This window comes from Priapulus caudatus, unplaced genomic scaffold, assembly GCF_000485595.1.
Source record: "Priapulus caudatus unplaced genomic scaffold, Priapulus_caudatus-5.0.1 Scaffold1415, whole genome shotgun sequence".
Lineage (NCBI taxonomy): Eukaryota > Metazoa > Priapulida > Priapulimorpha > Priapulimorphida > Priapulidae > Priapulus > Priapulus caudatus.
In genome coordinates, this window is record NW_014578476.1 from 38,157 (window position 1) to 49,503 (window position 11,347).

Below are 11,347 nucleotides of genomic sequence, written 5' to 3' on the forward strand. Positions count from 1 at the left end.
CCTAAACCTAACCCCTGACCCTAACCTTAACCTTGACCCTGACGCTAACCTTAACCATGACCTTAATTATAACCCTAACCCCTGACCCTAACCTTAACCATGACCTTAATTCTAACCCTAATGCTAATGCTAGGCCTAAGCTGGACCCTGGCCCTAGTCCTAACCCTAATGCTGACCCTAACTCCTGGCCCTGGTCCTAACCTTAATGCTGACCCTAACCCCTGACCCTAATGCTGACCCTTGCCTGACCCTGACCCTGACCCTAACACTAACCCTAACCATAACCTAGACCCTGACCCTGACCATGACCCCAACCCAACCTCGAAGTACAAGTCCATTACTGAATAGCCTTTTTCGTGGAGTGCTATCCTTCCCCTTATGACGTTAATTATGACTATTCATGATGTTTGTGACATTTGATCTAGACCTTGACCTTATTTGCAATTGCAGTTGAATTCGTTAAGGCACCAAGCAGTTGCTCGTTAGGCCAGTCGTAACGACGATTCCTCCTAATTATTCGTTCTCCGTGTTCGACTCACGTGCTTCTCTCGTTGCAGGACTTGTCGAATCTGAAGCCCCATCACTTCAAGGTCGGCATGAAGATGGAGATGCTGCACCCGTTGCTAAGGAACCAGCTGTGCCCGGCAACCGTAACTCAGGTACTGCGTCACGCTGCTTGACATTAATCTGTAGATCTGCTGCCGGTGGAGAACGCCGGCGGAGAACGCCGGCCTTTAGGAGTTCGTTGCCAATGTGTAATCAAACTATGGGTATTCATTGCAATCACTCTTGTTGAAGGATTGTGTGTCATATACACATATATGTATATATATATATATGTATATATATATATTTATATATCAGGGGCGAATAATGACAAATTATTTGAATTTATCAAAATTATTTAAATTATGAAGTTTGTCGTTATTCACCCCTGATATATATATATATATACTATATATATATATATATATAATATACTATAATATATATTATTATGTATACACACACCACGTTGTTTCTTCTAATCGGCGCCCATCTATCTCCGTCGTTCCGTCAGGTGGTGAGTAAGTACTTCGTCGTCGTCGAGGCGGACGACCTTCGACCTCCGGCGGAGCGGCAGCTCGTGCAGCAGTGCTGCCACGCCGCCTCGCCCTTCATCTTCCCGAGTCACTGGTCCGCGAGACGCGGCATCCGGCTCGCCCCGCCGCGCGGCTTCCACAAGGGCGGCGCCGCGGAGCACCGCGCGACCAAGGCGTCGGACTTCAGCTGGGCGAGCTACCTCGCTGAGCGCGCGGCGCACTGCGCGCCCGAACAACTGTACAGCTATGTAGGTGGCGCTACTGTTGCAGCCCGGCAAACACAAAACAAACAAAAAAACAAAACAAAACTAACGACATCAAAACAACAAATACAACCAATACCACAATATCGCTGGCAATATTACTGCAATATCATCGCAATATCGCCTGGCAGCAGCAATTCTACTGGGCATCGTTGTATTTTACTATTATATATAGGATATTATATAGCTATATTATGCATGCGATATTACTACTGTACTACGAAAAATGTAAAAACTTCCAAGAGAATTATTATTTTCGGTGTTTAGAGTGATATTTGGTGGTGGATGTAAAGGCGAAAAGGACTTTTGTTGGCTAACATATTTGATGGCAGACATTACGTGTGTCAGAGTGTAACTCTTCCTCTCATGCGTGATTACATTCTGGGGTGTGTTGCTTTGCTAGCAGATGCAGCAGCATCACGGCTTTACACTTGATATTAGATGTTAGACGTTAGGAGTTCACCCTTCCTCTCACACGTGTTTACATTCTGGCTTATGTAGGAGATGTTCTATATGAAAAATATTATACGTATCGAACTGTGTCCAATCATATCATTTCATATAATCATCCCAAAACTTTGTGGTTAGATTTTATGTTAGATGTCAGAGTTAAACCCTTCCTCTCACGCGTGATTATATGGTGTATGGCTTCGTTAGGAGGTGCCGCAGCGTTACGGCTTTTGACTTGATGAAGCTAGACTTGATGTTAGATGTGAGACATTAGGAGTGACATTAGAAGTTGACCCTTCATCAAACTTGAATCGAAAGTTAATTTTATTCATTCTTCTTTTATTTGGATCGTTCTTATCGGACTTTGTGGTTAGACTAGATTTTAGACGTGATTAGGTGTTACATTAGACGTTCTTCCTTCCTCTCACTTATGATTATATGTTGTATGGCTTCGTTAGGAGATGCCGCAGCATCACGGCTTTGAGAAGGGCATGAAGCTGGAGGCAGTGAACCCGCATCAGCCGAACCAGGTGTGCGTGGCAACGATAACGAAGATCATCGATCGCCTCGTGTGGCTGCACATAGAAAGCAACGTCAGCCGTGCAGCCGGTAAGAGCGTCTCCTCCTTCCTCCTTTCTCCGGCCTCGTCACTCCTCCTCCTGCTCCTGCTGCTTGCCTTCCTCGCTCTTGCTTGCTCCTCCTCGACTCACCCTCCTCCTGTCTCCTCCTCCTCTCCTTCGCGCCTGCTCCTCCTCCTGCCTGCTGCTGCTGCTCCTCCTCTTCCTCCTGCCCTCCTCTCCTCTTCTCATCCTCCTGCTCCTCCTCTTTCTCTATCTTCTCTTTTTCCTCCTTCTCTCGCTACTCACCCTCCTCCTCGCTCCCTCCTCCTCCTCCTCCTCCGTGCTCCTCCTGCCCTCTCGGCTTCTCTTCTTTTTATCTGTCTTTCAATCTGTACCTATCCATCCATCCTCCATCCGTCCGTCCATCCGTCCATCCATCCTTCTAATTTCCATCCATCCATCCATCCATTCCCATCCATCCATCCATCATCTATATTCAATATATGATGTCTATTATCGTGCTGCCACACATCAGCGAAGCCAGTACGAAACCACATCTGATTGGAGGTCGCCAGTCGTCCTGCACATCTTCCCCGTCGGCTGGTGCGAGAGCAACGGCTACCTTCTGAAGCCACCGCGCCAAGTTATATTTTTAGCCTCCTCATCCTCGCTTCCGCGGGAAGCGTCTCCATATATCTCTAAGATTCCCAGAGGAGATGTGCGCGCACGCGCTCTACTCGCACGTGATGGACGGCGCTTGAGCGTCTCTCGGATCGCGTCGCGTTTTTTGACGGGGGTGTTTTGTTGCGGGGCAGGAGGAGCGATTTTTTGTTGCGCTGAGCAGAGAGGGTTGGGGGTGAGAGGGGAGGCGAGGAGATTTTCTTGATGCAGTCGCTCTTTTTTTTCGCCCACGGTTTATGGACACCGTGGCGACGGCCGATGGGTGAGTGGTCGCGGGGCAGGGGGTGGCGGTGCGGGGATGGGAGGAGCGAGGCGAGAGGTTGGAGGAAGGAGCGAGGGCTGCCACGGGGTGTGGATGAGGCGCGAGGTGATTTCCTGATATATACATGATTTGTGTGCGCATTTCCTGCGTGCTTCGTTCTCCACTTCTCCCTCCTCGCTCCCTTTCTCTTCCATGCTTCTCCTCCCCCACAACCTCCTCCTTCTTCTCCTCCCCCACCTTCCTCCCTCGCCTCCTCCTCACCAACCGCCTTCTCCTGTGTCACACTTGCCCTCTCGCAGATCCATATTTTTTTTTTAATCTAACGAACAAAATTCTAATTTTAATGATCGTGCAGGTAAGAGCAAGTTGTGGATGCCCCAACGATCTACTTTCAACACAAGTGCTTCTCTTTACTCCTCTCTCTCCTCCTTCCCTCTCTCCTCCTCTCTCCTCCCCTCCTCTGCTCCTCCTCTCTGCCTCCTCCTCTTCCTCCTCCTCTGCCTCCTCTTCCTTCTCCTCCTCCTCTGCTTACCTCCTCCTCCTCCTTCTCATCCTCTGCCTCTTCCTCCTCTCCGTCCTCTTCCTCCTCCTCTCTCCTCTCTGCCCCTCCTCCTCCCTCTTACTCCTCCTCCTCCTCCTCCCTCCTCTGCTCCTCCTCATCTTCCCTCCTCTGCCCTCCTCCTCCTCCATCCTCCTCTGCCCCTTCTCCTCCTCCTCCTCTGCCCCCTCCTCCTCATTCCTCCTCCTCCTCTGCCTCCTCTGCACGACCTCAATCCTTGCCTCCTATCACTGTCCTCTCGCAGATTGATCTTTTATCAAATCTATGAACCCAAAAATTCAAAGTTCATTCATCGAGGTCAGCAGCAAAGTCGTGACGTGCCCCCAAGATCTACTTCACCACAAGTGCTTACTCTGGTGCCGTACCTGAGCAAGCGCGCCGCATCGCGAGCTTGCCCGGCCGCTGCGTTCGGGCCGCCCCTGCTCATCCCTCGTCATGAAGGAGTTCTCTCCATGTTCATCCAGCCGTCAGGCCTACAAGTCGAGCCGCCGCTGCTCCGGGGAACTTCAGCTGACGGGAAGCCAGCCCAGCATGCCCCACGCAGTCTCGCTGCCTGAAAGCCCAGTGATAGTGAGAGAGGAGGGAGGCAGGAGGAGCTTCAGGAGAGAGGGGAGCGGGAGGTTTCTTCTTGCTCACGTGCATGTGGGGGCAGCATTCTTTGACTACAGTAACAAACCGCGCTATAAGAAACCATAGCATTTTTCCAAAGTTAGCCTCAACATGTTCTTTTATATAAATGGCTGCTTACTGAAAAATTAGGCTCAAACGTTCTTAAATAGGTTCTTAAAGGCAGTAATTCGACCAATCGATTATGCAAAGTGACGAATGCATGGGGGGGAATTGATACAGTAACTAGGCACCTTGATGTAGTTAATAAGTACATTACCTTATAACCAAACGCGTATTCAGTTTGTCCCAATATCACTGCTGGTTACTAAGAAAGATGTCTAATTTGAAATCCGCAGTCAAGAAATCGGTTGTGACAGTTACAAAACCTGCCATGCCGCGCCGTAACCGGCCGAAAACCGGCGAGCCGTGTCATACAGATTTATAGTGCACCGGCATTTTCGCACGTATGGCTCGCGCCGTACATGATTTCGATCCTTGTAGTCTTTGAGTGCCCATTTCCGTTACGTTATGGTTTTACTCTTTGGGATTCGGAATAAAATGAATATACGAAGTTCTTGAGGCGATTACAATTAACATATAGTATGTGGCAACTAGGCAAATAATAACACTAGGCCAAACAATTTACCGGGACAAACGAAATTCTATGCCTCAACATCCCATGTAGCAACAGTGTGACGTCACCGAACGAACTCGATGTTTATTTTGTTAGTAATAAATGTTAGCTATTGTCGCCAGATTACCAAATTTACGTATTTTCAATTAAGACATTTCTAGTAATTAGCAGTGATATTGACAAACTAATATCGCGTTTGGCTATAAGGTAATGTACTTAATTAAACTACACAAGTGCCAGTTACTGTAGCAATTCGCTCAACTTTAGCATAATCGATGTCGAATTATGCCTTTATTGTTTCTACTTTTAATATTGTACTAGCTGAAACCCGCGCTTTTTACGTGCGCGGCTAGCAAATCTGACTGCTTGCATGATGCTGTTACCAGTACAGTAGTGATTATGTGTACGGTGTTATATGCGAGAGTTTAGTTGTTGCCACATGTTTGTTTTTTTATTGGTTGAGATGTCAATTACAAATACATTATTTTTCGAGTGAAGTGTGTGAAGGGTGTATATGCAATTTTTTGACGCATTTCAGCCTGAGTGTTCTTAATCGACTGTGTTCTGTATGAGGGTTTTTACTGTATATGTAAATAATGCAGTACTGGCTGTCTCAATAACAATCCATGGTGCCTGGGCATTGTTATTCTGCAGCATTGATTGGCATTGTTATTGCATCGATATTGTGAGTCCGTCTTTTTTATTTGACCTGTGTTTCTTTTAAGTCGGTTCATCTGCATGGAAAATGTAAGAACCTACTTTAAATCCTCTAGCCCTTAAAAACAGGTTCTTATGTAAAGGGGTTCTAAATGGGAAATTTTAGCTAACATGTTCTTAAAAATCTAGGTTCTTATACGGGTTTTTACTGTATTGCTGTTCATCATCAAGTCAGTTAATGCAGTTCATGTTAGTCGTTCACTGTTCACCTCTCATCGTCTCATCACCGCGTTTGCTAGCTTCTTCTCTCATCCCATCTTTATCCTCATCCTCATCAACATCCCTCAAATCCTCATCCTCATCCTTCCCCCATCAAATCCTCATCTTCCGCATCACTCATCCTCATCTTCATCCGCATCGCCCATCTCATCCTCATCCCCATCCTCTTCCGCCATCCTCATCCTCATCCTCATCTCATGCCTCATCCTCTTCCTATCCTTATTCTCATCAACATCCTTATCCTCATCCTCATACCCCAGCCTCATCCTCATCCCCATCCTCATCCCATCCTCATCCTCATTCCCCATCCCCCATCCCCATTCTCATCCTCATTCTCATCCTCATTCCCCACCCTGCATCCCCATCCTCACATCGCCCATCCTATCCTCATCTCGATCCCCATCCTTCAATTCCCCATCCTATCCTCATCTGCATCCCCATCCTCTCCTCATCCTCTCCCCATCCTTATCCTTAATCCCGATCCTCGATCCCCATCCTCAGCCCTATCGCTCATCCTCATCCTCATCCCCATCCTCATCCTCAATCCTCATCCCCATCCTTATCCTTATCCCCATCCTCATCCCCATCCTCATCCCTATCTCATCCCCATCCTTATCCTTATCCCTATCCTCATGCCCATTCCTCATCCCCCTCATCCTCAATCCCTATCCTCATCCCATCCTCATCCCCATCTCATCCCCCATCCTTATCCTCATCCTCATCCTCCATCAAACATCCTCTCTTCATCTTACCTCATCCTCATCATCCTCATCGCTCATCTTCCTCATCCTCCTCCTCCTCCTCTCGCTCTCGTCCTCGTCCTCATCCTCATCCTCCATTCCTCATTCCTCTCATCCTCATCTTCCTCGCGTCCTCCTCTCCTCCTCCTCCTCCTCGTCCTCATCCTCATCCTCATCCTCATCCTCTTCCTCATCCGTCATCTGTCGTCGCTGCTGCAGGTAGCAAGGCGTAAGACGCTACGTGCGACAGTGGAAGATCTGTAAGACACACGCACCAGGTGGAGAACATTCGTGCCGGCAGCTAGTTTTTGCATCAAGGCTACGAGTGCTGCCCCCTACCTGTTCGGGCGCCGGCACTTCTGTCAACAAAACTGTCCTGAGACTGCTCGCAGTCACCAAGGACCCAAGTTACAGTGGAGTGTTTGGTTTTGTTCTGTTTGTTGGATGACTTTGCGCAAGTTGCCTTAATTTTTCTAAATCTTCAACTGTTGTAAATTAATCGAGTATTATTAAATCGAATATATAATATAATCGAATTGATATATAAATATTGAAGGGCATCCTCCTCATTGGTGTTTATTGACATTTTCTTTGGGTTTATTAATAAAAGTTAAGCAAGTGAGAGCTTTTACTTCGGCTATCATTTGTAATAAATAGAGTGCTGGAAGCGGGGAGGCGGTCCTATAATTTCCATATTAGTGCAACTATATGTGTACTAATGATTTCATACTTGTTGGATGAGTTGAGGCATCGTTGGATAACCACTTTGTTTATATTAGCCCACCCATGCCTTGTATGGCATGTAAGCTGTTTGTCAGTAGCTAACTATGCTGAGAGGGGTCTATATCCCAGGGTACTGCCGCCGACGCTACCCTGGGTTACGCGTCCGGTTATACCGCCGAATTACCCTCCGTACTATCTATATGCCGGACGTACCTCGCTACTCACTAACGATTACTCAGCGGAAGTCGCCCTACGCCTACTACCCCCTCACGTTCGCAGTACCGCTGGGGGACATGACCCTATGAGCCATAACTATTAGTACTGTTGATTGCTTTGTTGACTGCGTGACGCACGTTCGTACTCACCGGGACGCGGCGTCCGCCCTATTTTTTTGGCGCAGCGTATTACTACGCGGCGGAAGAAAAAAGCGCCCCGGTCGATCCACCAGGGGGCCACACGAACCTATCGCGACCGAAGCGACCGCGGGAGCGAAGAAGAGGAAGCGATTGGCGCGTAATCCAGAAGGAGAGGCAGACGCCCGCTCGCCGGGCGCAGCGGGGAAGGAGAGCCGGGCGGAGAAGATTGAGGAGGAGGACAAGGAGGGTGGCGTCTGCCAACGGTAGGCGTGCGTCTGCCTGCGCGGTGCGATAAGATAACAATAGCCGATGGTGTTCGTAAAACACTCGTAAAAACTCATTTCGCTTTTGCTCATGCGTAACTCGGTCGATTTAAGTGAAGAAATTAATATAATGATGATGATAATAAGTATAAGATCATAATAAATGTAAATATGTGATATAAAAATATTATGATTACTATAATAAATAAATATAATATAATAATAAATATAAATACATGATATAAAAATAATATAATTACTATAATAAATAAATAAAATATAATAATAATATAAGATAATGATTCATCACCCCCCCCCCCCCCCCCCCCTCGAGATTGTTATTGCACTGATTGCGTCGGCCATCTTGGGTCTGCAGGAGACGACAAGATGTCTAACTCCAGCGAGAGCATTCCGGAGAGCAACAGCGTAGGTGGCAGCACCTACGGCAGGCGGGAGGTGGTGAGAAAGCCGAAGGCGTACGACCAGCGGCCGAAGATGTTGAGACGGAAGAGGAAGTACGACCACTTCCTGCCGCCGCGCACGGAGATGGTAGGTGGTCGGCCATGTTTGGTCGAGCCATCGACCCTGCGTTCCTTCTGTCACTCACCGATAAATCTCTCCACCTCGCCGATCTGCTCCACGAACGCTTGTTGGTCTTTGAACAATGGATCATTTCTGTCAAGGAGCTAAATATAACAAGGAGCCAGCGAACGCCGCCATATCTGGCCCAAATTTGGTTCCCGCCGGAGACCCTAGACAGATTAGTTTATCTATTGTCTCTGCGGTTCTGTCTGCACAACCGTTTCACTGAATTTATGTGCCGTCCATGAGATGGCGCTCTTGCGATTGGCAAAAAATTCACACAGCATCTGCATTCCTCTCCTTGTTATATGTAGCTCCTTGCTTTCTGTGTCATCGTGCCAGCGTGTGTTTCGTGAGGGTTCATGTTACGCGGATGTGTGTTTAGCTTGACATTTTAATTTATCGCACTCGGACGAGTAACGAATCTGTCGATCGTTCGCCCTTCTGTAAGTGCGCTTTGAATCTCTGAACTGAAATGTTGGATCGAAACGCGAGCGCACAGGGCAATTGTTTGATTGGTTAGGAGGTACCGGAACAAGGGGGGCTCTTTAGTTGTTGCTTTACCGTCTACGCTTCATGCGATCCATGTCGTCACTTGCGCCCCTCCCCCGTTGCCCTAGGTTAACGCGCGCGCCAAGCTGCCTAAGTACACGGAGAAGCGCCACACTCATCAGAAGATCTCACTCTTTTCTTCCGCGGTTCCACACTCACCCCTGGACGCGTGTCCGCATTTCTTGAGCTTCTACACCTTTGCAGGGTTTCTTCCGAGGGAAACTTAGACAAAGGAAGTAATGGCCAGTTTGGGAAAAAAACGCGCGCATTATGGTTTCAAGGCCGTTTATAGGCCGTAAGCGAAAAGTGTTAGACCCGCCCTCACATGCACCCAATTAAACGCAATCATAAATATGCCAGAAGCACGATTGCGATCTATTTAATTTATTGGGTTGACACGTATTTTGACAACGGCCGGCGTAAATACCGACCATTTTCACAACGGGCGACGTGCGCCACTGTGCCTCTTAATGTATAAGAAAACCCTGGCTTTGATCGCGACGCGTTCCACAACTCGCTCGCTCCAAACACGACAAATACTGCACGGTGATTCGATGCTGTCGTCTGCCCTCGCCCGTTGCCTAGCGTGATTAGTAATCTCCTGTGGATAAAATCTCTCTGTGGTATCTTGATAATAATTGCCCGCTCCAAATCGAAACGTCACAAACCACCGCGCGGATCGACGCTGTGATCGTGCGATATATTGCCGTGCCTAGCAGAGATGCAACCACACGATTTATCCGTATTTTAGAACGAATTCTATTCTTTTTGCACCACTTCACGCACAGTTTGTATCAAACTACGAATTTTACACTGTTGATCGGTAAAAAAATAAAATTTTTGTCAATTTCATTGTCATCTTTTTACCCCTCAGAATGGCAGGAATTGCATCTCAGAATCAAAAATTTTCCGGGGCATCGCCAGACTAAGGGGTTAGCAAACTCGGGTCCACTACCGTGACCCTCTCGAACTACTAATTTGATGTCCAGAAACTTCAAATTGCTTCAAATATGTGTTGGCATCTCTGCCTAGGTTACGCGCGAATCTTCCCGAGTACACGTTTGAGAAGCACGCACATCAGAATGTCTCCACCCTTTCCTTCCGCAATTCCACGCTCTCACCCGCGGACGCGTGTCCAAATCCGCCGTAGCAAACACCGACCGATGCCGGCGCGTGATGCCATCGGTCTTCTGCCTCGTTGCCTAGGTTACGCGCGGCGCCAAGCTGCCCAAGTACACGTTTGAGAAGCGCACGCATCAGAAGATCCTCGCCGAGCCGATCAACATCAAGGTGAAGAGTCCGCCGGCGGCGACGCAGCTTCCGAAGAAGCCCCGCGGCCGGCCGCCGCTCAACCCGCGACGCAGCGTGGAGGATGCTCAGCCTCCTCCTCCGCAGCCGCAGCCGCAGCCGCAGCCTCCGCAGCAGCAGCAGCAGCAGCAGCAGCCGACGATGCATGTTAAACACTCGCACCATCGACAGGTATGTAGAGCGGGGTCGGTGCGTGCGTGCGTGCGTGCGTGCGTGCGTGCGTGCGTGCGTGCGTGCGTGCGTGTACAGGTGCGTGAGGCGTGGTCTGTATAATGTTATATGTACTGGTATGTGCTGTATGGTATGGTATGTATGGGATCTGTGTTTGTTCAGGTATGCACAGTGGGGTCTGTGTATGTACAAGTATGTGCAGTACTCTGTGTGTCTGGTCTGCTTGTGTTCCTCTCTCTATGTGTCTCTTCAGATACAGTAAACACAGTAAATACTTAAACTCTTGCACCATCGATAGGTATGGAGAGCGGGGTCGCCATGTGTGTGTGTGTATAGGTATGTATAGCGGGGTTGGTGTGTGTATAGGTATGTACAGCGGGGTTGGTGTGTGTATAGGTATGTACAGCGGGGTTGGTGTGTGTATAGGTATATACAGCGGGGTTGGTGTGTGTACAGGTATGTACAGAGGGGTTGGTGTGTGTACAGGTATGTACAGGTATGGTTGGTGTGTGTATAGGTATGTACAGAGGGGTTGGTGTGTGTATAGGTATGTACAGCGGGGTTGGTGTGTGTACAGGTATGTACAGAGGGGTTGGTGTGTGTATAGGTATGTACA

The 11,347-nt window shown here is 48.4% G+C and overlaps 2 protein-coding genes across 2 annotated transcripts in view; both read left to right on the top strand.

The window, feature by feature from the left end:
* Positions 1–2,916, top strand: part of LOC106816558 (FK506-binding protein 5-like) — an 18,322-nt gene extending 15,406 nt beyond the window's left edge. Inside the window, exons 8-10 of the mRNA XM_014821181.1 lie at positions 558–659; positions 2,254–2,404; positions 2,891–2,916. Coding sequence (XP_014676667.1) covers positions 558–659; positions 2,254–2,404; positions 2,891–2,916 — 279 coding nt within the window. The remainder of the gene's footprint in view (positions 1–557; positions 660–2,253; positions 2,405–2,890) is intronic.
* Positions 2,917–8,044: 5,128 nt separating this feature from the next.
* Positions 8,045–11,347, top strand: part of LOC106816559 (scm-like with four MBT domains protein 2) — a 4,461-nt gene continuing 1,158 nt past the window's right edge. The window contains exons 1-3 of the mRNA XM_014821182.1: positions 8,045–8,118; positions 8,495–8,667; positions 10,459–10,731. Coding sequence (XP_014676668.1) covers positions 8,506–8,667; positions 10,459–10,731 — 435 coding nt within the window. The 5' untranslated portion in view covers positions 8,045–8,118; positions 8,495–8,505. The remainder of the gene's footprint in view (positions 8,119–8,494; positions 8,668–10,458; positions 10,732–11,347) is intronic.